General features: G+C 42.1%; 2 protein-coding genes across 4 annotated transcripts in view; both read right to left on the bottom strand.

Annotated features, from left to right (window-relative positions):
• LOC115371127 (transcription factor COE1-A-like) overlaps positions 1-1,906 on the bottom strand; it is a 112,359-nt gene extending 110,453 nt beyond the window's left edge. For all 3 annotated transcript variants that reach the window (XM_030068286.1, XM_030068287.1, XM_030068288.1), the window contains exons 1-2: positions 1,381-1,906; positions 275-431 (exon numbers count right to left, since the gene is read on the bottom strand). In XM_030068286.1, the coding sequence (XP_029924146.1) occupies positions 275-431; positions 1,381-1,511 (288 nt within the window). In that variant the 5' untranslated portion in view covers positions 1,512-1,906. The remainder of the gene's footprint in view (positions 1-274; positions 432-1,380) is intronic.
• A 3,329-nt stretch (positions 1,907-5,235) lies between these two features.
• On the bottom strand, positions 5,236-26,170 carry LOC115371126 (RING finger protein 145). Its single transcript, XM_030068285.1, has 12 exons — positions 26,022-26,170; positions 22,213-22,468; positions 17,072-17,180; positions 16,571-16,662; positions 14,600-14,835; positions 13,659-13,834; positions 12,365-12,505; positions 12,049-12,231; positions 11,296-11,443; positions 10,810-10,932; positions 10,331-10,564; positions 5,236-10,174 (listed from the first exon to the last, which is right to left on the bottom strand). The coding sequence occupies exons 2-12, from the start codon at positions 22,394-22,396 to the stop codon at positions 9,431-9,433; spliced, it is 2,370 nt and encodes a 789-aa protein (XP_029924145.1). The 5' UTR covers positions 22,397-22,468; positions 26,022-26,170; the 3' UTR covers positions 5,236-9,430.
• Between the last annotated feature and the right edge of the window lie 576 nt (positions 26,171-26,746).

Below are 26,746 nucleotides of genomic sequence, written 5' to 3'. Positions count from 1 at the left end.
TAAAAAGACCATTTTTGGTTCTATATTAACCTACTTAAGTTTTAATAGCTGCACAACACAATCCCAATTTAATGCAGCAACCTCTCCGTGGACAAGTATAGGTTAAAATTAGAAATTAAAAAACATGACGAGAAACAGTGATAATAGTAATATCAGCCACCACAAAGAAACTGCCAGGCCTTGAGAATGCGTTTTCACAATGATGAATTAGCCCAGCTTCCAGGATATTCAATACAGAAATAATACTTGGAGCATAATGAGTTTCTGGACAGACCTTCTCCTTCTCCACGAAACCCAGGAAGGAGGTCCTCTCGATCTCCACCGGCTGGCCCTGCCGGTCGTACAAAGCCAGGACGAAGTGGAAGAAGTTGGACTTCCGAAGGTTGGAGGGCGGTTGTTTCTCAAAGTGCGCCCGGGCCAGACCCACTCCACTGCGGATACACAGGCAGGGACGAGTCGGTGTTAGAATTATGGGCTATAGAGACAAAGTTTAACTTTATAACGCGTTAATGGGACAAAATAAAACGTGACAAGCTCTTGGCAGGGATAATGGACAGTAAACCCATCTAAAGTTAGTTTGTGCACCCTTTTATTTGAGTTTTAGGCTGACCTGAACCTTTAAAATCATCATAGTTATTAGTATCAATTTGATCAAAGTAATATGATGGGAGGGAAAAGTCACCAATTCGCGCTTTTCTGTAAATATAATTGAAGTTGTTTATGTTGGTAGTTGTTTTCCTTATGATGATCCGGGACTGGGGGTCATGGTTTACCTATTAAATTCCCCATTATATCACAGCATGGCCGTCTAGACGTAGCTACTTCATATAATAATGAATTTAAAAGAACATAAAAGGGGGCATAGAACAGTAACATAGAACAAAAACATAAGGGGATATTTTCCCTCATTTTATAGGCCTACCATAAGGCTAGATTTGTGTATTTGTCCTTGTTGCTGTATGTTGCAATGATAAAAACCTTAAAATATGTGGACATATGACGCAAGTCGGGCATAAAATTCCTTTGCGCAAACACATGTTGCCATTAAATGTTTGGCCTAAAATTGTGGAGTAAAGGTATTACGGGGTGGTTGACATATGAATCTTAATTTCCCCAAAGTGCACTGACTTAATGGACTAGATCGATGTCCCATGAGCAGTGAAATCCAAATTATAATCTCCCGACAGAGCCAAACAGAAAGTGAGACCCCCGCTCACAAGGCTGTCCTCTGCCCCATCAACACAACCCCGGGTCGTGCACGGCTGCGGGGTCCTGAGAGGAAAAGATGAAAAAAACATCACGTGTAGCTCCCTGGGTCTCGGTAAAGTAGAGGAGAAAGGTTAGGTCCCCATCTTCTACCCCCCTCCAGGCAGGGCTCACCTCTGGGCGGCCGTGTTGGCGTCCAGCACACCGCCCCCCTGCATCCAGCTCCGGACAGCGTTCATGCCTCCCAGCGGCTCCTCTTTCAGGCTGCTGCCGCTTCTCTGGATGCTCTCTTGGATCCCAAACATCAACGGAGCGCCTTCCAGTCTCTTCCCCACCTTCACTCGTTCCCGGTCCCCCTCTTCTCGCTCGCTCTGTCCGCTTTACTGTGCACTTGTTCTCCTTATAGATCCCACTCCTTCACTCTGAGTGCGGAGTAACAACGTGGGTGCGCTCGCTGGTGCCGTGTGCGCGTCGGGTGGAAACCAAGCGGTGACTGTTTCTCCGCGTATTTCTCGCTCCCTAGGCGGGAGTAAATCTCAAAACAAGAGGAAAAGCATGTCGTAGTAGTAGGATCCAAAGCGTAAAAACACACTTCAAATGAGGTTTTAGATCGCCAGATGGACGGAAGGACGTGGACCGACCCGGTGTGGAGAGGCGTTTAAGTCCCTCACGGTGCGCTTGGAGATCCACAGCCCCTTGAGCTGTCAGCGTGTGTGTGTGTGTGTGTGTGTGTGTGTGTGTGTGTGTGTGTGTGTGTGTGTGTGTGAGAGAGAGAGAGAGAGAGAGAGAGAGAGAGAGAGAGAGAGAGAGAGAGAGAGAGAGAGAGAGAGATCAACTAGCACCCCAGATCAGATGTCATCATTATCTGAAAAGTCTTTCTCCCTCTTTTTTCACTCTTTGTTACGCTCTCCTCTCTGGGCTCAGCGGTCCGGGATGTGTTGTTGGGGTCTGTCGGTCCAGAGGAGCGCTGGTTCCTCCGGGTGATTCCCTCCTGCCTCTCCGCTCCTCTCTGAGGAAAACGCTTTGTGACTCTTCCCAAAGGACTCTCTGAGAACCAAACACGGGCTTCTCCCGCCCCGGGGGAGAGAAGGAGGATGGGAAGGAAGGAGGCGAGGGAGGGAAGGGAGGAGAGGGGAGGGTAGGGTAGGACAGGAGCCGCCCCCAAACAAAGGCGAGAGTGGAGTCAGGTCCGCCCCATGCGGCCACGGAGCCCCTCCGCTCCTCAGCCTCTCCCCTCCCTCCTCTCCTCTCTCCATCCCTTCCTCTCCTCTCCTCTGCCCTGCACGGGAAACCGCTACGTCCTACCGCAGAGATCTGCTGGGCTCACAGGGCAGGTGTCGCAGGGAAGTTTCAAGACCAAATTAACGCCCCTCTGCACTTGTGGAGATTAACTCGTGAGCAAATAAGGGCGAAACACTTCATTTAATCCCCGCTGGGAAATTTTCCTCTCACCCTGCTGCTGGAATCAGTGCGTTTTGCTCAAGGGAACTTCGGCATGACAGCTTGCCCGGTAGAGTCTACTTAACTATAGATTACGGCAAAATTATCCCCAACTTCTCCCCAGCCTGAGACCCAGGGGAAAGATCAAATGTCGTAGTAAGTGAAAAAAAAGTAAAAAAGGAAAACGATTTTTTTTTTTTTCTGGTGGACAAACTAAAAACAAAGCTTCAGCTAACGCGAATATAGCCTAATGGCCAGTTCAGGGTAAATGCTTTTATATAGGCCTACAGAATTTATAGAATTTGCCTCACTTTTTATTCCGCAAACAGACCTTTTCTTTTTCACAGTCCATAAGCTTACATGCGGGCTCATATTTTGCTGTCATATTGGGAATAACCATAACACTTCTAACACTCAGTGCCATTCACTAAGCCTATATTTTTATTACCTCAAAAATAGTGTAATTTAGAAGCCTGAAATACAATTGATATTTTCTTTGTATCAAACAGCCTTCAATTATACAGACAGCAGGCATGTGGAAGATTTGATATGAAAACAGCCTATACGCATTTTGTCGTCTGCTTAATTTAGACCAACTGGTTAGACTCAATTATGAAAGCAATATTTTATAGTCAAAACATATTCCTGTTTCCCATTGTCTTCCGTAGGCCTGCTTTTTGCGCCGCAAGACACACAAACAAAAGTGACAATAACAATAATTAGCTCAAAATAACAATGAACATAATTGAGGATAATTGCCACCAGATTTTCTTGCTTTGTCTCTGCCCGTAGCACCATCTGTTATTTGAAACAATTTATCATGCTACAGCGCTGAGAGAGACTCAAAAACAAAATACAAATATTAATAGATGATTCCTTGAAATCTTTAAATAAAATATACCCTAGCCGAAGCCTACTGATCGATTGTGATGGGAAAAGGTTAACAACTTTTGTATTATTCAGCTGTCAGTAAAAATGATTGGCAGGGCAAACTGGCGCCGTTCCAGGCTTTAATTCCCAAAGGTTATTGAAAAACGCTCTTGACCTTGATTATGGAGAATAAGAGTCTTTTATGCTCCAGTTTCCTGCCTGGTAGGCTATAGGGGGAGAGACAGTGGCGGATAAATCCATATATAAGCTGTAAGATAGTTCACAGTTGAGGAAAAAAAAAATACACTATAGGCAATGGAGGAATGTATTATGGTGTTGACCAGCTGTGGTGTTTGGGAGCGGGTTAAACATGCCGTTTGATTCAAAATAAAGGAGAGGTACAACTCTTTAAGCTTGTAACTGATCATCGCTATATTATTCTAGGATATTAAAAATAGAATACAAGAGTGTTTGAAAGATACAAGCATGTAGGCCTATTAAAATGAATAAGTGTGCTCATAATTATCTCCCCTTGAAACAAAACTGAAATATAAAAATTTCTTATAGGCCTACAAATATTCACATGTAAGTCCCTCCAGGAATATCATTAATTAATGATAATATTAAATACCATGAAGTCCGATAATGCTGCTATAAACTTAATTTTAAGCACCATAGAAGTGATGTTATAGGACTGTATTAGTGTAAATGTACTGGAGGGCTAATAGGAATATTATAGCGACAGCATAAGGAAGAAAAAAGAAGTCCAATAAGGCCATCATAAACTCACCACTGATCACAACACTACTGCTGTCCCTATAGTAATATTATAAGAATATCATAAGAAACAAAAAGGCTCTGATCTACAATAGGGCCACTATTACCTTGCAAATGAGCACTGAAAGTCTTTCCATACATGTAGTCTAAACAACTAGATTATTAAAAAAGGTATAAAAACATGAGGACCGATAAACTATAAACGTATAGTATTTAACACCACCACATAGGCTAATTCTAAGTTCATATAGTAATATTAAATGAATATTACAGTGATTTGTTTGTGAGGGTTTCCCGGTACCGGAGTGTCTCCCACGGCTCTTTACCGCCGCGGTCTCATGCGGCGTGTCGCCTACTGCCGGCTCCACGTAAAAACAACGCAATAGCGCCATCATGTGTTTGAAAGCTGCACCTACACTAAGCCCCCTCCAATCAGGAGAGGAGACTATTAGAAAGACAATAAACCAATTTCATAAATGAGAGCAAACAATCCGATTTGTCTTGTTGTGCAATGAAGACTGTGATAAGGAATGCGAAAATCCTGGCATCTATTATCATATAAACTATTTCTTGTAATTACTGAAAGGTCTGAAAAATTGTTTGACTTGCAGTTTATCAGCAATTGCGGTCATTAGATGTAAGTGATTTATTAGGACTTTGTACTTTGTTTTTCAATCGTAATAGTGTAAAAGACAGCAAAAAGGTCAGCCAAGTTCACCACCCTTTCGTTCTTCATTTTCCCTGTCCTAACGCCATCTAATGAATGGCAAGTGGAGCAAATTCACCACCTGCAGTAAAACTGGTTTTACACCAATTAACCAATTAATGCACCAATTAACAATTTGAAAATGTCTGAAGCAAGTGCTACAACATACTGCACTACCAGGCTACATTTGAGAAAATTGCCTAATATAAATCCAATTACAGAAGAAACACTGAGACCAGAGTGGATGATTCATTTTATTTCTGACATTCAGTTTTTGTAAAATAACCAAGGCAACGCCAGGCATAAATTCCAAAAACCATGGAGCGTTCAACAGAATACAACTGGCATTCAGAATCAGGTTTTTACAGAGCAGGTCCTTAATGCATATGTGTGGAAAAAAAACTAAACAGTCAAAAAGAAAATTGGTGATCAGAAAATAAATCTGCAGGGTGTCTCACTCAGAGCAGCCCTGGCCAGGATCAGACCTGCGAATCTCAATACACGTGACTCCTGTGGCAAAAGTGTTGGGACAGTGGCGCCGACTTGGGTTCTTTTGCTTAATGCACATTAAAAATTCATTAAAGAATACATATGTGGCCACTCTACCTCGTGCCAGCTATTGACTGCAATGCCATATGTGCTTTCATTTTCAACACAATAATGTCCGTGATCATAACAAGTCTCACCAATTAGAGTACTAAGATTATTCAGGAAAACATTCAACTACAAACTTGGCTCAAAAGGATTTCAGCTGTGGGACGGACTGTCTCATGGAACAGGAGAATGCTCTTAACTAAATGTGAGGCTTTGAGCTACCATACCAGCTGTTGGCCTTCAGGTCTTGCTTTCTGTTTGAAGTTAAATGGAGACGTCAAAATTTAAAGATTACAATAACAGTAAAAGCATAAATATTACAACAGTGACTTTAAGTTTGTTTTCAATGCCATCATTTTACAAGTGAGACTGATCAAGACTCATTATCAAAACATACCTGGATGTTAAATTGATAAGTTGTAGATGGGTCGGTGGCACAAAATTATGTATTTTACATTCTGAGAAATACATTTAAGAAATCTGAAGATTTCTCAAAGCTTCAGACAGGAGGAACTACAATGCTAAAGTGATCTTGCATAGAGGAATAGTGGGGTTGAGATTTTGGTTAGCATACTAGTTCATGGACTACAAATCAAATTAGTTGCATCAATCTATTTCACACGAAGTCCATCCTGCAGCTGAAACCTTCCAGCCATGCGACAGAATGCAAAAGAGTTTGCTCTCATATCTAAGAAAACATTCTGATAAGCTCTAAATGCAGTCCCTTGAACGTGACTGGGAAAAATACCTAGCTATCAGATGGTGGTTAAACTTCAAGCTTAGATAACATATAGGTAAGGTAAACTGTCCTAGTGTCAGTTAAAAGTGACTGCAACAACTGTAATTATTATTATTATTATTATTTTTTTTTAACATGGTTTTATGTCAGAGCAAAGACATTAGCAGAATCAATAGCTGACAGTCCTTACTTTTGCCTGTTTCAGTACTGTGGTGTAAATTCTATGAGACAACATCCATAACAATGGATCTGCCAACGACACTCGTCATCCTGCTCAGCATTTGACAGTTTGTCTTGCAAGTGATGTCTCTGTGTGAGATTGAAGGAAAACCTCATGTGCAGGAAGTTTTTCAAATATTAGTAACCATGTCAAACGCAGTTTTTTGGACCTAGTTCTATGAGGAATGGATCAAAAACTCCAATGATAATAATAATAAAAAAAAAAGTCCTTAAAGAATAAGTCCTTAAGTTCACCTTTCAAAAGAACATATGCAAAATACACCAAACTCTACATTTCATCTCTAAAAAAGAAAAAAAGGAAATGAAAACAAAATTACACAAACAGCACTGGTCAGGTTTGATGATCCTACATTGGTCATGTATTCATTCTCAGCCCTGGGGCCAATGCTTACCAATGTGAACAGTAAAGGTAACAGTAATAAGAACCTTAGTAATAGTAGTAGTAATACTGCTGAGGGTTAGCTAGTGCGTCTCCTGTCCATCTGCGCCATGCTGTTCCCACTCCTACCAGTAGAGGGCACCGGAGTGTTCACACCAGCTTGAGGCTGCATCATGCAGACTGGAGAGGCAGTAACACTGGCTGGTCAAACTGATCTGCGGGTTTGGTTTCCCAAACATTCTTAGCCCAGATTGTCTTAGTTCTTCGACCTTTTTAAGTATCAAAGGCAATCCAAACACTAAGATGCGTTGGAGAAGTCAAGCCCAGATCATATTTTATATATCAACACTCCTCCGGTTTAATATAGATGCCGTATAGAGCAACATTTATATACATTAAACACAAACAGAATGGGCTGTTTCCTTCTATACAAACACACCAGAGGGTATTTGGTTGCGGACAGCCACGGGACAGCTTTGGAGCACTGCTAGTATAAATGACATTAGTGCAAATGCAACCCAAAACAAAAACAATAATAATAAAGTAATGGCAAAAAACACATAACATCAGTCGCAAGGTTAGAGAACATTAGGGACAAACAAACAGATGCTGTGGTAACAAACAGTGGCAGCGTGCAAGCCCTAAGCGTGCGTCAAGCCTCAACATTATCAAGTTTTTATGTCTGCCAATCAAATGCTAACAGACTCAACACTCTCGCCTCTCCTAGTCCTGCATCCACTGGATGCAGGAACAGACTCTGAGTGTATGTGTATTTTTGTGTGCAGGATGCAGGGGAAACAAAAGCTCTTTCCGATTGAATGGCTCAATTTGCTGGTTGTAATGTTGCACAGAGTCATGGGAGAGATTGAGCATATATGATGGTCTTAAATAGAGCAGATGGATTGATGCGATTGGTTTAAAAGGAGCCAGCAAAAGTGGGGCAACTGGTTCCTTTGGGTCCATATGGCTAGCCTGGGATAGACTGGGTGGGGGTATGTGAGTGCTTGAAGTGGGATTAAGTGCTATAATGCATATGCTGAATGAGGTAAATACAATGAAAAGAACCAAGTTTGGGCTCCTTGGTGGCTCACTGGGCTAAGGTGATCGCCACACGCTTGTGTTGTTACAGGGTCAAATCCAAACCGTGGCCCTATGTTGCATGTCTTGCCCCCATTCCTTGTTTCCAGTCCATCTACACTGTATGCTGTCCAATAAAGTAGTAATGTCATAAAAAATTATCCTTAAAAAAAATGTTTCCTTTAACAATACAAAAGTTTGGCGACTGTGGGACAGCACTAGGACCATAATTGTTTTTGCTGGGACCAGCCAAACAATTTTGATGTAGATACCAAAGCAGTATCAATGAAGAAGGACACAACTGAAACTAGAATTACAGAGCGCTGCTTCCACACGAGCCCACCGAGTTCACGTTGCAACACAAGACAAAATCTGGCATCTTCAGCTCAGCACCGGGCTTCAGGTACAACAGCCAGTCTCTGTTAATGCTCAGTATTAATTAATACTGATAGTCTCTGTCAATACCCAGTATCAACCAGACTACCAATAGTGGAAATCAATATTCTTCATCAAGAACCGATGGAGATCTTTTCAGACCTTTGAAAATGATAAGACTTTGTCACTATTTAATATGTAATCATCAGTCATCCTGAAAATCCATTAAGGGTCATTAAACCATTAACCCCTACCTCATTCCCTACCAACCATGGCACGTATACAAAACTATAGACAAAACCCAAACATCATGAAATGTACAGCAGTGTGAGTCAAGCTGCACGGAGAAAGGCAGGATAGGAGCAACAGCCACATGAAATGTCTGGGAGTGAAATGAAGCGGACTTGAGATTTTTAGAAATGTAACATGCCTCAGGTCAATGTAAGAAAGTAGGAAATAGGAACACTGAGCAGAGCAGTTCTTCACCTTTTTCCCAGGATTTCACATTTTTTGGACACAGAGCTCCCAGTTACGTACATTACCGCTTTCCTGATCATCACATCTTGGGATATTGTGTGTGTGGTCGTAGAAATGAGTTTCATTCCAAAACAAAACATCCCAGCACATGGAAAAAGTTATGTCTACTCTAATGAAATCATTGCTGGCATGTCAGTAAAACTCATCATGGAAAAACATTTAAGTTACAAGCTGTTCTATGACTCCTGCCTATGAAACAGCAGCATTTTTTGAGGATGGAATCATTTGTGTTTCTCTAAATGCTGGATGATGAATTTCTACGGAGACTGTTTTTTTTCCTTGCAAAATAGATATGGAGCATTTTGTTTGGAATTCAACTCTTCAGACTTAACCACGTATCTGATGCAAAGATGATAGGACAGCCGATGACATTAGGCTGGACAAGTACAATACAGGAGGCAGAATATTGGCGAATGGAGCATCTAGACAAACTGTGTGTTTAAATGTGCATGCATGTATGTACGTGTGTGTGTGTGTGCTATGTTGTGGCTCAGAGGCTGCAGGGGGGAGAAGGAGAGGGTGGGTCAGGCTGAAGCGATGGACCAGTGGTCTGGCTGCATGAATCCTGGCTGTCCAGTCGGGACCCTGGAGTGACTTGGGGGGCGGGCTGAGTGGACTCTTCTGCCTGCAGCTGCGGCTGTGAGGCTGACTGAGAGCAAATGGAGAGAGGGTGGGAGTGTGAGGGAGATGCATGAGAGGGGGGAGTGTCCGAGATGTCAAGAGAAGAGGAGCAAGATGAAGAGGTGGAGGAAGACGACAGGGGAGGCTTTGTTGTGGTGTGAGTCTGGCTCTCCAGGGAATCAGAGGGGACAGGAGGAGAGGAGGGGGGTGATGATGAAGATGAGGAAGGGCAGCCTGGGCTGACTGAGGCCTTGGCGGAGTGCTGGGGAGCAGACAGCACACTGGAGGAAGAGGAGGTTGAAGAGGAAGAGCAGGAGGTCTCTCCAGCTGATGAGGAATGTCCGTTCGCTCCTTTCTCCTCTCCAGGTTCTCCCTCTCTCCTCTCATCCGGAGAAGCACAGTTTTTCTCCTCTCCTCTGGAGGAGGGTTCTCCCTGCTCTGCGGGGCTTTGATTGGCTGACGGGATATCTTGGGCGGGACCAGTGGTGGCTGGTGATTGGCTCTTAAGTTGTGAGTGACATAGCGGGCATGTCTCCTGGACATAAAGCCATTTCTTCAGACAGCCAGCGTGGAAGAAATGACTGCACGGGGTGATCACTGCACTCTTCATGTCCTGCAGGGAATGAGTATGAACACACACCAACATTGTTTTATTTACCTTGACATGCCTTCTGTTTCTCAATTGCTATCAACTTTAACCTTTATAACTGGTGCAAATGGATCTCAAACACACACACACACACACACACAGACACACACACGTCTTTACCTGGTAGCATATAGCGCAGATGTCGTTGTACTGTTCCAGCTGTGTTTTGCTGGCGGTGGGCAGACTCTTGATCTTGTTGACAGCGTCCCTCCTCAGCAGGAAGCTCTGCCAGCCCAGCTGGGCCCGCAGCCAGACATTATAGTAGGAGTGGACCAAGATAATGGTGCTGCCCATCACGCTCCACTCCCCAAACACCGTCTCCGACACACCGTAGCACACCACACACACCGCCACCTGGTAAAGGAGGAAACTGACTGCACTTGGGCAAAGATGTTGATGCTCTGTTGTATGTGAACTGTGCCACTGACACCGAAACATTCTGCCCTGCTTCCTTTTATTTGCCGTGCTGCATTTTCTTAATTAAGGTGTAATGTTTGATCACTGTTTTATTCTCAATAGCTTCAATTAAATACAAAATCAACTGAATAATCACTTAATTACTGACCATGGACAAGAATTGTGTGTATGTTTACACTTACCAGAAACTCCAGCAAGCGGTAGGTACCGTTGACGCAGTAAATAACCTCATCCATGTTCTCCACTGGAGCTTTGCGAAACTCCTCCACCATGAAGAGAACATAGATCAGCAGGGTGCCAAGGACCTGTTGAGAGAAAGAGGGGACTTATTTGATTCAGTTTATTACAACTCAAAATATTTACGCTAAAGATCTGTGCACACAGATATTGTTGCCCAAGGGATGACATATGTGTTTTTGAAACACTTTTTGTACAATGTTCTGTGTACTCTTCTATCTGGAGGTGCATGTGTGTTATCACCTGCTGATGAGTGTCTGTGTGAACATTTTAGCTGCTCTGTGTGTGTGTGTGTGTGTGTGTGTGTGTGTGTGTGTGTGTGTGTGTGTGTGTGTGTGTGTGTATCAGCTGCTGTTATCTGCTTGTTACCAGCAGCAAGGTGAAGATAGAGGAGGTGTGTGGGTGTGTTTGTGTGTGTGCCAGTGTGTTACCTGGAGAGAGGTCAGGATGGAGGAGGAGATGATGATGAGGAGCCAGAAGTCCATGTGGAAGAACTGACAGATCATGTAGGCCATGTAGGCTGGGAAGATCAGAAGGAACAGACACAGAGACACTGCCCGGAAATGTTTCCATAAACTCCTGAAGAACAGAGCGGAGGGTGGAAGAAGGGAGAAGGTTGAACTTCAGCTGTGTAGAATTGTTCCACAACAGGAGTTTAACAAAAAACAAAACAAACACACAAAAAAACCCCAAAACAACACAGATTGTATAGTCTCACCTTTGCAGTTTTTATACATTAAATACAAAAAAAGAACAATCATGAACAACCTGTTACTATACCAACCCACAGGATACAAATACCCAATTGGGTCACCGGCCACATGAGTTGATTTCAAACCCTACAGAACAGAACCTTTGGACCAGGTGTGTATTCAGTGTCTTGCTACAGGACACTTCAGCAGGCAGACAACTGATGATATGTGAGTTTGAATCTGGATCATTAGTCAGGAGAATGGTTTCACTAACCACCAGACCATCCAAATTTTGTTCTGCATTTTGTTCTTCCAAGCTACTGCCTGCTAAGTCATGAGAGTGTGAGTCAGGGATGTTATCAACAAGGGAAACACACAAAATACAAAGTGCTCTCCCTTTAGAGACTGATAATTAGTTGGTCCAAAAAACAAGACATGCAGAAAAAAATGTATCTCCAAATCCCTGGAGTGTGTTGTAATGTGTCTGCTTACTTGTCTCTGGAGGCGCCCAAGGCCAGGACTATGGGGTCTGCTATCTCCAGCATGGACTGCAGAATGGAGGCAACGACGATGAAGAGGATGATGGAGAGGAGGAAGGCTCGGTGGATGACCTGCAGCTCGATGAGGCCAGTCTGGACAGCCAAGATCAGCAGGGTGATGCCCTCTGTCATTCCCCTGAGAGACAAGAAGGCACACATATACAAAGTGAATAAATATATACAGACACATGCTAACACTCAGTCTCCACTGCACTGACTGGACTAGTTTGCATTATCTTGTCAAGGTGATCACAGACATGCAGACTGACCTGTGCATGGTGTTGTCATTCATAAAGGCCCTGTAGCCTTGCAGGTAGAACTTGCAGAGTGTGAGGACTCCCAGAGCGATGAAGGACACGGTAAAAACGAGTCCCAGCAGGGAGTAGGGTGTACTACAGCACTCTGCAATACTAAGGGAGGGAGTGAAGAGAGGCAGGGAAGGCGGAAAAAGAGGTGGAGATGAGAAAAACGGAGAATGGAAGATTAGTGACATACAGGACAAACAAATCGCCAAACATTTCCCATCTTGTTTATCCTTAACTCGCCCTCCCACAATCCTACTCCATTAAAGACAGGTTCTCCACTCTTGATCCTACCTGGTATGAAAGAGTGTACATCTGTCTAACCTACACTCTGTTTGTTTACAACAAACAGGACACCCCATGACTTAATCCTCATGTGCCACATCCCTCTCATATCTACAATGCTTTGTTTTAATGCCTTTATCTTTTACATGTTTTTGCATACTTTGTACTCTAAAAGAGCACAAAACATTGTCATAAACCATTATAGGGTTCCCACACTGACTTGGACATCAACTTTAAGGACTTTTCAATGGCTTTAAAAGTCTTATTTGATGAAACTGATGACATAATTCATTGTCTCAGGTAAGACATGACATTGGACAAAATTAGACTTCACAGAAGCCTCATTATTTTACAAATCAGGTCAAAAAAATCATTTTATACTGCTGCTACATTAATGTAAATCCACATCACAGGGATTTCTTAAGGAAGCAAAATGTTGATCCTAAGTCAGAAAGAAGTTCAAACTATGGCATATTGATTAATCAGGTGTTAATCTTAAAAGAAAAAAGCAATACTTTAATAATTACCCATTCATTTAAAAAAATGGACATGACTTTTTGTTTTGGAATCCATAAACTTGAATCATTTTCAAGGCATGTGGGAAAACTGCCACCCTTGGGTTCAAGCAGTTTCCCTGCTGAAGTAACTTTGAGCAAAACACTGAATCCCTACCAGCTTGACAAGAGCTATAATAAAGGGGATTCTGCGCGCTGACTTCCCCATAAAGAGGAGAGGTGAGAAGAAAATTATTCTGTTGGAATAAATTAGGTATCACATCGACTTTATTCATTATCACTTATTATTTTTTAATACACTTATCATCTGTTGTCCCCATTTGTTGAGTCTTTTTCTCTGGAAACTATGTGGTCTCTGGTGCTGAAAAGTAACATTTCTACTTCCTTACTTTCCCTCTCCTGAATCTCCCTGACCTGTGTATTGACCCATCCCATCAACAAAGTCTGACTTGTGGTCCTACCTGGTAAGAAAGAGGAACAGGAGCCTCTCCCTTGAGGTAGGCTGGTCTCTGGTGCTGAAGTAGGAATAGATCTGCAGGGCAAACAGCAGCAGCCAGAAACACATGAAAAGCACTGGAAGGACCAGCTGGTTCCACAGAGACATGCCCAAAGCTAGCAGACCATACACCTCCACCACCTGGGGGAAAGAGATACACAGAGATGGAGAGAGAGGGGGGAATCAGAGAAACAATAAGATGGCTTAGTGCTGTGACGAACTGTGAAGAAATGGATTAAGTTCAAAAGAGCTAAAATCCTGCAATAAAGAGCCCCTTTCCACTGCACAACAAGAAACAAGAACTAGCACAAATAGGAGAAAACACAACAGGAAGTGATGCTAAAATGTACAAAACTATATTTCTGCTCGCAGTCCAATTCCCTCAAATGCCACAATATTCCCTTCTGCTTTTTTTCCCTTTTGCTAAAGCTTCTAATGAATCTCATTTTCTGACCATATTATGACAAACTTACACCTCACCCTTGCCTCATGGTGTCATATTTTTCTCTATTTGTTTTCTTCAAATGTTCTAACAGCTCACAACAAAATGCTTCTACTTCAACATACTGGCTCTGGGCACAATTTGCTTCAGTGAATCAAAAGTGTGTAACCAATCACTGATACAGCACAGCAGTTCTGCCCTCAGGATCCTGTTGGTTGTGGTCCCACATGTGGGCCAGGGACCAAAAAAAAAAGAAAAAAAAAAAAAAAAACTTGAACTGGACCCTTAAAGTTAAAGTGACAAACGCTCTGCATATCAATAATTCATGAAACCTGAATACTACAACACAGAGCTCATTACCTGAGCCATTTCTCTATGGGTAGCCTTGGTCTGTGCTTTAAGAAGCTGCTGCTACAATTACTAATATGACATCAGGATCTGAGTCTAAATAAGCAGCCTTTTACTTGAGCCAGCTCCCTGTAGGCGGTCTTGGCCAGGTTGTACGGCACCAGCAGGTTAGAAGCCAGGAAGTAGATGACCTCCAGACCGGTGAAGATCATGGAGAACTTGTTGATGAAGACAATGGTCTCCAGTGGGACCAGACATAGCCTGGCCACCAAGGGGAGAAGGTGAGCAGAGAAAAGCCAGATCCTCTTGGTCTGCATCACACAGGAGCAAAGCGTACACACCACCAGCTGGCCTGACAGGAGAAACACACACATGTATGCACACATTATTACGAGGCTATGCACCGAAAGGCACAAACAACCTGTAATTGTTTTTTAAATATTTTTCTGCCACTTTAAGCTCATTTTTCATTTACTTCCCATATTCAGAAACTCATGAAACTTCTGACAGTTGTGAAAGTAATGTGTTATTGTCACAGCATGGACCCATGGAGCAATACAATGCGATGGGAGGCGCTATAGTTTAATGTTGGAATTGTACACTGGCAAATAGCTCATGGCCCCCTTATGTGTGAAATTTATGAAACTTGGTATCATATTCCCACGGGTCACACCAAACAATTTGCAAATAAAAACATCAAAGTTTGCTTAAATGCCGTGATCGGTGCTAATATTACAAAAAATGTAATATCTCCTCAACACTTTGTGCAACAAAATTTGTCAAATAAGTGTAGATATGGCATCTGACTGACCATAACAAATTTGGTGCAATTTGGCCAAAAGGTGGTGCTGTAGCAGCATCATAAGTTTGAACGGCCATAATTCATTTGAAATTTTGTACACATCATTGTACATAGATTTCATGATATCTGATAACTTCATGATTTCTGATATCTGATCAGACACTCCAAAAATATGGCTGCCATCAACAATCAGCTTTTGCAACTACGCAACAACACTCAAGCAACCATCCATTCATGTTCATCTTCTTCCACGCCTCCTGAGATTCATACTTGGTGTTACTCATCTAACTGCCGGGACCCCATTATTGCTTGATTTAATGAGTTTGTTTTCCATCATGTTGTGGGTTTGCTTTTATCCGAGTTATGGTGTTTTGTGTGTAATGTTTGTGTATTTTGAACTCAATCAAAAGACCTGATTGCTCCTCCTCTGAATATTGGTATCAGTTTTAAACTGGCACTAATGTCTAGCTTGTGTCAGCGGATGAGATCCACTACTGTTCAAGAGAGGGAAAAAAAGGTTTCTGTAGGACCAATTCAACAGTCGTATTGATCCCCTCTCTATCTAGAGCAGTTTATCTTCGTCACTGTAACCAGGCTATTCTCGCTTTCTCAGACTTTCACTGTGCAGTGAAACCAGAACTAGACAGGGTCTATTTATAGCACAGGAGACTCCTTCTCTACTCTCCAGTAAGATGAAACCAGGTCCTATCGACCCACACTGATAGTGCCTTGTAACATTTTCCATTTCAAAACCTCATGCCATTTTCCAGCCCATAAATTCCAAGCTGGATTTAAAGATATTGGTTGGCGTTCATTTATGCCAAAAGTAGTCAGGCAAATCAACTTTAAAAACAGGCTGAAGATTATTTTTCAGATCAACGATATTTCTGCAATACTCTCTTATGTCCCTGAAGGATAAATTCTCTTTTAGGGATGCAGTGCCATGCTTGTTCACAGGAGCTTGAAATCAAGATCTCTGGTTGAAGAATGGTCTATTTATTATATCTCTCTGCTGCTAATGACACTGGATCGGCAACTACTGTTATGCAATATCCAGGTCATTTACATTTACATACTTTAAGACTTTCTAGATCTGTGAAGGGCCACACAAGAGGAAGGGGTGAAAGAGAAACTAATATGAGAGGGATTCCAATTTTCCATAAGCTAAAAAAAAGAGCTCCTGAACTGAAAAAAACTACTGTCTGTGTTTGTGTTTGTGCAGCAAGCATTCATGTCTGTTGATGCATGCATGCTTGTCTCCATCCATTCATGTGTAATGAAATACCTATGAGTGCAGTAGTGAATCTGTTCATGGAAAGAGGTTCCAGGTAGACAGGTCCTTCATAGCCAGACTCCAGCTCGCTGCGGACATAATCCCTGACAAAGAGAGGTCAAAATTCTCAACTTACATTGAAATATATTATGACTCCATGTATACTCTATGCTAGCTTTTGACAAAGGCCCTTGTCTGAATTAGCACACAGAAGTGACATCAGATCCTGTATATAGGTAAATATCTTACAAGGGATACATTATACCTTAAAGTGATTGTTTGCCGCGAGCTGCCAAGGCTCTTTGGTTTCAAAGAGCAAGTTCAGCAATGTTAACAAGCCATTTTTAGTGACTGCATGGAAAGAACAGTATGGACACCTGATGCCATGAAAACCAGTGGAAAAACCTTTCCATCTACATTACAGCAAAGGCTAGAGCAATATACAGCTGAGATGTATTGCGAGTGATAGGATTCTAAAAATGTGCGTGTGTGTGTGTGTGTGTGTGTGTGTACCTGGAGACCTGGTGACCAGCAAACAGCAGCAGGGCCGTGAGGACATACAGATAGAGCTTAACAAGGTGCTGACGTGGCAGAGTCAGGAGCACCAAACTCAGGATGTAACCTGCAAGGCACACACGGACACAGACACACACACACACACACACACACAAATGCATGCATGCGCACAGACACACACACACACACACACACACACACACACACACACACACACACACACACACACACACACACACACACACAGGAAAAGAAGCAATTAATTTTAAGTTCAATAGAAGTAAGTCCATGAACCAGGTTTTAAAAAAGAATAATATTTTCACAGTCATTCTCACTTAAAACATCCTGTCATGGCTGAGGTCCTTGGTCAGACCTTCCCTTCATTAGACAAATAAGTCAAAGTGACAGCACTGTAGGTGCAAGATCTTGTGAGATTTGAGGATTCACGGGACAGCAGAACTGAGTTAGGGCAATGGGATTCACGAGCAAGATGGTACAGCTGCTGACTGTTTAACAGTTGGTGCTGTGGATTGTTGTTGTTGTGTGTTGAGTCTCAGTGGTTGTAATGGAGCCACCAAGAGACAAATGTAGGGACATCTTGAGCTAGTGCCCTAAATAAGGTAAACAAAATTACTCAAAACTTTCTTGTCATTGTCAAAACAAAATGTCAACACAGGGGCTATAGATAACCTTTAAATTTTACAGAAATGTTAACATGCATTGTCCCAATATCTCTATCAAGGGAAATGATTACTTCAAGTAGCTTTTTCTCCTACTGTAGAGATCTACAAATGATGTAAGGAAGTTTGTCCAAAGTACAAGGCTAATCATTTCCCTTAATATGCTTGACATAAACAAAGAAAACAGGGAAAAATGTATTAAATGGCATATATGCATGGACCCTCATACCTCCTGTCCGTTGAACACACCATCTTGAGAGAATGGCTAAGAGAGAATGAGAATGTGTGTGTGTGTGTGTGTGTGTGTGTGTGTGGCAGATGTTTCTTATGTAATTGCAGGGAGCTATTTTTGACAATCCATCAAACAGACTGTCAGTGTTGCCAACAGGCTTATCATACCCTAGTCAACTTAGCAAAGCCATACCTAAGAACAACAACAACACCTAAATGCATAAACATTATTTATAAGGCACTTTCATTTTAGGTCTTGCAGCTTTTCTCCCTCTCCTTTTGTCTGTCTCTTTCTCTCTAAGCAGACATCAGTCCACCCACACCACTCAATCAGCACATACCCAGCCTGTTGGCTCATTCAACAACTACAGCCAAGTCTGACAGGACACACACACGCGCGCGCGCACGCGCACGCACGCACGCACGCACGCACGCACGCACGCACGCACAAAAACACACTGCTAAAAGCAGAGCCCGACCGTGTAACTTTGCTGTGTCATCTCATCGCTCACATCACTGTCACCGTCTTTCCGTGTTTCTGTTTCACTAGAAGTAGATCCGTCTTGCTGCACCTTTATCTGACTGGCTGTCTGTTCCTCCTCCCTCTGTGCAGAACTGCATCATCTTCATGACTGAACTTTGTCTATCTAACTATTTGTGTGTGTGCTTGAAGGATCTCATCTGAGTGTGGCCCTGCCTGTTTTCTGGACATCAGCAGCAGATTTGAAAATAAAACAGGTTAATATGGCCAAAAATGTGTGACAAATGTTATCAACATCAGTTGATAACATTAATTAACACAAGTTACAAGAAGTCACTATTGCAGGGTTTAAAACAAGAAAAAATGTGAGGCTGATTAGGTGTCTGGGGCAAATGTGTACCTTGTTTTCAATTAAGTAGGTTACTCCTACAGCTGTATTCCTGAAATCAGGCATGGTGCCTGGGAACCTAAAACCCTGTTATTAATTTTTTTAAAAACAACAACAACAACAACAACAACAACAAACATGATAAATGCTGGGCATCTTGTAAAACCACATTTTGTTATAACACAGGTACACAATTTATTGTGGCATTTATAATATCTGGTTATTTGTTGTTTCTTTTTGGTAGCAGGGCAGAGTTCTATCAATATAACAAAGACACGGTTTGCTGCTGAGAAGTAATGTTTGTTGCAGAATTGCTCATCTTCACTTGTTGAACGCTTATCTGGGACTGCAATCTACATCAAGTTTCAACACAGTGAGAGAATGGTGTAGTTCTTCTGGCCAGAACCAACACACACCAATGCAAATATAATGCTGTTCAACGCAAGGATCATGATCCACTTACGTCAAGAATAGTAACTATAAACTAGGGCTGTACCCAACTCACAATATTCCCCAGTTAATTAAGTCAACAAACCGCACATCTACTAAGATAAGATAAGATAAGATATTCCTTTATTAGTCCCACGGTGGGGAAATTTCACTAGCTCATATAAAAGCTATTATTTCCATTCCCTATTGCAATATGTTCCCAGTACATTTTTAAGGGAATGGGCTAAGCCGTGGCAGCCTGGGTTCGATTATGGCTCAGACCCTAGATCCCCTCTCTATGCTCTTTATCTCCCATCTCTCTTCACTGTGACTGTCTTACAAAGCAGAAATGCTCAAAATAATTTTGTTTCTAGAGAGAGAGAGAGAGAGAGAGAGAGAGAGAGAGAGAGAGAGAGAGAGAGAGAGAGAGAGAGAGAGAGAGTCTCTTTTTATTGTAATGTTGCAATGCCCAGTAACTATCTAAAACTAAATAAATAAATAAATAGAACACGACTCTTTGGCTCCACCCTCTGAGTCAACTGCAGAGGTCTGTGACTGATGATTCAGCTCGTCGACTTTCAGGAGGCAGCCCTACTTTACACATAACTATTTAAAAAGATTGGAATCGTTCAAAGCAAACAGAATAACTGTTCTCCAACTACAACAACACATAACTACAAAACATCAAAAAAAACAATAACTAACTGTATTTCTGGCTTGATTTCAACAGGCTTGGACACAGAGGTAAAATTATAAACATTCCCAACCAATCGCCCAAGCCTAATCTGAATGGGTTTTTAGTGATTTCATCACTTCATTACCTCCACCAAGGAGGTTTTGTTGGGGGTCACATTATTTTTCACTGGTAATGCTGACTCACAAAGCCGAACAGTACAGCAGCTGACCTCAGAGGAATGGCTGCACGAGCACACAGCAACAGAGGCTGCATCAATTTCTTATGATTACCCGTGGAATTATCAAAGGGGTTTTGACCCACTCTGCTTGCCAAACAATCCCTCCTGACCATCCTGAAAATTACTAGGGCTGTACCCGACACAAAATTTACAAAGTCAGTTCAAAGTCGGCCTTTCAATATGACAAATTTACTCATTGTTCTTCAAAGGATTTGCCTTGTTTTATTGTCATATTGCAAAGCCCTGTAACTGACATTATTTTAAAACGCTATCTAGGAGAAAAAAAAAAAAATCTTCCACTCCACCCCTTGGGTCAACTGCAGAGGTCTATGACTGATGATCTGACTCATTGGGCAAACCTAAAAATCACAATAAAGTATGGCTTCTCATAGTTTGCTGCCCTTTATACAAATCCAACCTACTGATAAGAACAGTGCACTGGGAGCAACTTTTGGCACTTCAGCTGTCAGAGGGAAACCTGGAAATTTCCTTAACATGGGACTTGCCAGAACCTGAGAAGATAAGGGACAGCCTTTTGTTTCCTTTCTCCCCCCACTCTTTGGCTATGCACTGGATGCCCAGCTCTCCTAAATGCTGTGAATTTTTTAAAATCATGTTTTAATTTCTTACTGATCTATTTTTATTATAGATCAGTGTTTCTAAGAGCCAAATAGACTTCCAGCAGAATACTGTAAAACTTAAATTAAAAGCAGTCAATCAAATCAAAACAGCTGTAATGCGTCAGGCTATTTAACCTTTTTAACCCAGTTGCTGACAGATTATATCAGCCTTCGATGCTTTTTACAGAAACGTTTTTCTCCTCCCGGCAAGCAGGGCGCAGCTTTCCCTTTTGTTTTTGCCAGTGAAAAGGAGACAGCTTTCCCATCACATCCACTTGCTTTTCCAGGGCAGTGGCAGTGCTCCAGCTGAGTTAACAGTAGGCCTATGTTTTTTGTTACGCTGTGCACACAAAGCAGTCAAGGTAGACACTTTATTCTCCCTAATTAATGATCAGGGCTTGCACTTGTTAGTACAAATTGCAGTTTGCAATGTTTTACCGTTTGTTTTTGTTGTCTGTTTTGAATTGGCTGCTTTGTGTCATAACCTTCTGATAGTGCATATTGATAGAAATGTTGCCAAGTCAATCTTTGAACCAATCAAGCTCAATAGCCCTGCTAGCTCCTCTAAAAAGTTCCTGGAACTCGATTTTAGTATCACCTCCTGAGCAGGAATAAAATCAGATTCCAGGAACTTTACCTGTAAAAGTGTTGTTGCCCTGATGGAAACTCCTCCAGAACCTGTGACAAAGCCTTCACGGCACTGTGCACCACAGCGGTTCTTGCAGTTGAAAAGTGCAATTTGACTAGTGAAATAAAGCAGTCAAATACTCTGAAGGTTTACGACTGCTACTTAAACAGAAGCACTATATGCCCTGATAACACAACACTACCACTGATAAGCCAGTGACAGCTGATCTGTGTGTATGTGTAATATTGTTAATCTATGAAGTGCAGACACATGGCAAGGTGGTTGTACTGGTAGACAGTGAGTGTGCTGGTGAGCCACAGATCGGTTCTAAATAATCCACCCGCCACCCACCCAAATTAATTACTTTTTCCAGTTCTAAGACATGGACCGCATCAAAATTTCACTCCACTTCCACCAGTCCATGTTAGCTATGTTGTTTTTAAAATTATGTCAAGCATTGCAAGCTTTCCAGGTGATTTTTTCAACAATTTACCTTAAAGACTCAAATTCGTGCCTGGTGAAAAATGAAGATTAAAATTTATTCACATTTTAGAGAATGTAATAATTTTTTTTCCACTCAACCCATCCGCTATTAATCACAATTTTAACTTTTGTGACGTGGCAAGGGCCAATCCAAGGATATAACTGCAATCCACGCATCACTAGTGTGTGCCTTACTAACCTAAGTACACTGGTCAAACAACAGAGCAAAGCACTTGGAATGGAAAACAGTGTACGTATCCTCTACCAAGCACAAGTACACTCACCAACATAGTGCAGGTAGAGTGCCAGGTATTTGTACTGGAACAGAGGGTTGTTGGAGAGACTGGAGCGCTGGATCTTCTGGAAGAAGGAGCTGACATCCCAGCGGTACAGGACATCAAGCAGCATGATGCTGGGGACACGCAGACCCACATTGAGCACCGCCTCCACGCGGTCCTTCACTGCCATGGCTTCAGTTTAACTTCTGACCAACCGGCAGGCAGAACTGACCACTAAGATGGGGAGTTTGCAGTGGGCGTGCTGGAGAGAGAGAGAAAGAGAGAGTGAAAGAGAACCTGATTAATGATGAAGACTAAGGAATAAAGGGAGGAGACAGGAGGGAGGTACAGGGGGATAAAAGAAGGAAGCAAAGAAAATGGGAGGTAGGAAACAAATAATTAAGGGGAGAAAGAGGAAACAGCAGGTTAAGGTGAGAGACGGAGAGGGAGAGACTGAGGGACTGAAGAGTGAACTGAGACAGACATGCTCACAAAGAAAGAAAATGCAATCATCACATCAAACACAATCAATCACCAACTTCATCATTAATGGGCAAGACTTGCTTAAGTATTCTACAAGTGGGGACTTGCCTAATTTGTGGGGACAAAAAGCAAGTCCCCGTACTGAAAATAATTTATTTTAGGGTGAAGACTTGGTTTAAGGTTGAGGTAACTTGAGGATTATGTTAAGGGTTATGGTTAAACAAGCAGTGGTTATGGTCAGGATAAGTCTCCAGGAAATTAATGTAGGCCAAGTCGGTGTGATGTTCTGTGAAGTGATGGAAACAGGATTGTATGTGTGTGTGTGTAAGAGAGATGGAGAGAGAGAGCTGACTGCACTAAACTAACTGTCAAAAATGCAGAAGAGATAGCGCCCCTTTGATAGGTGTTCAATTCGGTAGACAATTACTTTATTTATATGGGAGATTTCCTGCCGGACATTTTAGCCAAAGATATTTTCATCTGTCAAACAATTCCACTTTATATGAGCTAAAACTCAGCATATACTGACTAACTTAAAACCTGACTCTGACTCCCTTGAGGTAACATATATCAAACTAAGGCTGACTGGGAAAGGGTCAGGCAGCATGTTCTTCCCGTAAGCTGCTGACACCAATCCAGTCACATCAAATCAAGGTTTCTTGTCAAAATGCGATACAGAGCTCTATGCTCAGAGACTTTGTGTAAGAGGGTGGTGCTGAAACTACAGTGAAGATATTATGTTGCTCCTGCTGAAATGGTCACCTTCAGGATGGCTAATGGAAATTCTAAATGACGTGGCAACAAATTCACAAAGTGGTCCCTCCTCACTACCCCAATGTTTTTGTTTTGTGTGTGCTTGGGGGCATGGGGATTTAGGCCGAGGGGAGCTGCTGTGACACAAAACATTGCTTACTACTGCCAGACACAACCCATTTTGTTTACTGACTATCTCCCCCTTTATTCGTCTGTCATGTTTGTCCTCCCTGCTTCATACAGAGTGGCAGGAAATGTATTTTCGGGAAAATAACTACTCTGGAATGGTTTCTGAATTGCTGAGATTCCACAGCGATACTACATGGTTGTCACAGTGGGTCTGGCTGGAACCACCATTTCATACACTAGGTTACAGAAATCCCTGTTAACAAAGTGGCCACATTATAAACTGTTTCATATAGGCTACTATTTTCATTTGCATGCACTCATATCATCCATCATGAAATACCATCTCTTTATGGTCCACTGCACATGTAAATCAGTCTAGGTTTTGTTTTTCTACGCCCTGACAAACTATGTGTGAAGCGTAACTAAAGCAATGCATAAGAAACTGTGAAAACCTGTTTGTTGACAATACTCCCAGGGGTTTTACGCTGGTGCAACTCAACCTCAGACTTCACAATGCATGTTTACATATCGGCTTCTTCAGTTTAGCACAGAGTATTTACATTGGTAAAATGGTTCCACTCTTTCATATCATAAGCATAGTAGTATTATCACACAAACTAAGAAACTTTATAACAGTCTATTTACACAAATAAACACAGAAATGTTTGATATTTGACAATGCAAATTTAGGTCAGCAATTGAGACTGTTAAAGTAATATCCGTTTGCAATACACATAAATACTAAAATATTTCTTTACCATACTTGTAGCTTTTACATCTGTAAAAGCTACATGTTCATATAACCACAGAGTTGTTTATCATACTGCATACATTGCTTATTTTTATATTTGGGTAGTGGGTTTCCACTTTATATTTTCTTTCCCTTACTAAATCATATTACATTTGCTGCTGATAGACTGAATGGATCAAGAATGTTTCAACCTATCTGATGCAGCTAAGGAAGTTACTAAGAAAACAAATGTTCATTCTTGTGAGTCTGCTGATCTAATGTAATCTAATCCTGTTTAAACTTTAACTGAAAGACTCGTTGCACCTTGCAGGTAAACAGTGTGCGCCATCTAAACCTCCCCCCTGTCCTCTGCAGACTATAGGACACTTTAATAAATCAGTCATTTTAACAGTGGCTGCCAGCAAACAGCAGTGGTGTCTGCCATAAATTCACAGTGCCACAAAAGGTAATATCCAGATGTAGCGACCTGTTGGCCATCTCTTCTTAAAGAGTTTATTTTGATCCGCATGAAGACAGAGACAGGGGGGAGAGTCCTCATTTCCACAACAAAACACAAAACCAGTAGCCATGTATGAAAATATGGTGACAACCGTGGAAATCAGGTACTGCTAAGTTTGTGTCCCCGAGGGCGCTTCTTTCAAAATAACACAGCTTCAAACGATTTCAAGTTCCTTAAAACGTGCATTACACAGCAAAACGGAGATTAGTTGTTTTTAGACTTCATTCACTAGGGTTTCATTAGAACTTAGCAACTGCAGTGGCGATTTAATACGACACATCACTTTCGTTTACAACCTCCGCCAATTCCCCTATGATTCTTCGGTGTTGCTAGCAGCAGCCATTTCATCCCTCGTTATCCCTGCAGCCCGGGACGGGATCCTGATAACTTACATAACTCTGGATTCACCACGAGCAGCGGTGGCCAAAGAGAGATCACTTCGCAGAATCCGATCTTATATAACACGATCGTCTACACCACATTTTCACATGCTGTAACCCAGTATCACTTACAGTAGATTGTGCCGATTGATTTGTGCCAACTGAACAAATTCGTGCCATGGTCGCTAACCTGAGATGGATGAGTGAGTGCTGCATCGATTGTAGCACGCCATGAACTATAGTAACCCCACCGTCTCGACGAGAGAGAAAAAAAAAAACTAGTTGCTTGCTGCGCCGCAAGACTGCAACACTTAGCTCTGCACTAGCTTGCACGCTGTGTTGTTGTAAATACGGCACACAACAAGAGAACAGAGCGGCTTCAGTTCCGAAAGATGTGATGTGGCAAGTTGTTAAAAGTGATAAAAAACATAGCCATGGTACTACTGTATCTAAATGGTGAGCTGCATCGAGCAAGCAAACAGGCACAGTGCCAGCAATTCATGCTAGTTAGCTTGCTTTGCTACTAGCTAACCCATCAGCTAACGTTAGCCAGTGTCAACAATCAAGCTAGGCTTAACGGGAAATAAATAATAAAATACGTAAAACGCTGGACTGTTTTTTATACAACTAACAACCCAACACATCCACTCATAACACAAAACAGTCGACGATTAACAAGGGCCGTTTCCTCCCAGACAACAAGTCCATCCGTAGGCTGGAGTAGCGTTCGGATGCTGACTAACGTTAGTAAACATCTGAAGCTAGCCAGGCGCAGGCTATCTGCGTCCAGCCGCGATAAATGAGAAAACAGGCTGCTTACATTTGAAGGACGATGTTGACGACGCTCAAAAGAGTTTCAGTATACTTTTCGGGTCGGATATCAACCATTTTAACTCGGCGCCGCCCGAGTTAACGGTCCTAACGATGGTACCTCCTCAGAGGATGCGGCCCGTCCGCTCATCTCACCTAGCAGCCATTACCGTGCTGTACCGAGGAGGATGCACTGGACATGCGCAGTGCGCCCGTCCCGCTAAACCGTGTGGCCCCTTCCCTTCCCTGTGTCATGGAGGAGACTGGGAAGCCAAGAGTTTTTCCCACTGAAAAATGTTTTAGTAGAGCTGAAAGATATTTTGTTGTCGTATCAAGATATGAACATGCGAAATATTAATATCAAAGGAAACGATACGGACTCTATCAAATTTAGGGTTAGTGTTAGCCTAAGACAGCGGTCTGCCATGATAAAAAAAAAACAAAAAAAAAAAACAAAAAAAAAACACTCCAACTCCATTTAGTATGTTATCTCAAGGGAGGTAGAAATTCATGTAAGTGTGAACCTCTAGTCATATCATATCGCTATTGAGATATTTGGCATAAATATCGAGGTATGAAATTTTGTCCATGTTGTGCAAGCCCCAAGTCAAAATAGGTATTACAGTACAGTAGTTCAGAATAGGTATTACAATACAAACACAACATTTTGTGAGGACAGCCAAGTCTCTGACAAACTGACAAGGACTAAGCCTGAAGACATTTTTCCGTTATCGT

The sequence above is a fragment of the Myripristis murdjan genome, chromosome 14, assembly GCF_902150065.1.
Source record: "Myripristis murdjan chromosome 14, fMyrMur1.1, whole genome shotgun sequence".
In the NCBI taxonomy this organism is placed as follows: Eukaryota; Metazoa; Chordata; class Actinopteri; order Holocentriformes; family Holocentridae; genus Myripristis; species Myripristis murdjan.
Note: the sequence above shows the minus strand (reverse complement) of the source record. Positions and strands in the feature narration are given on the sequence as shown.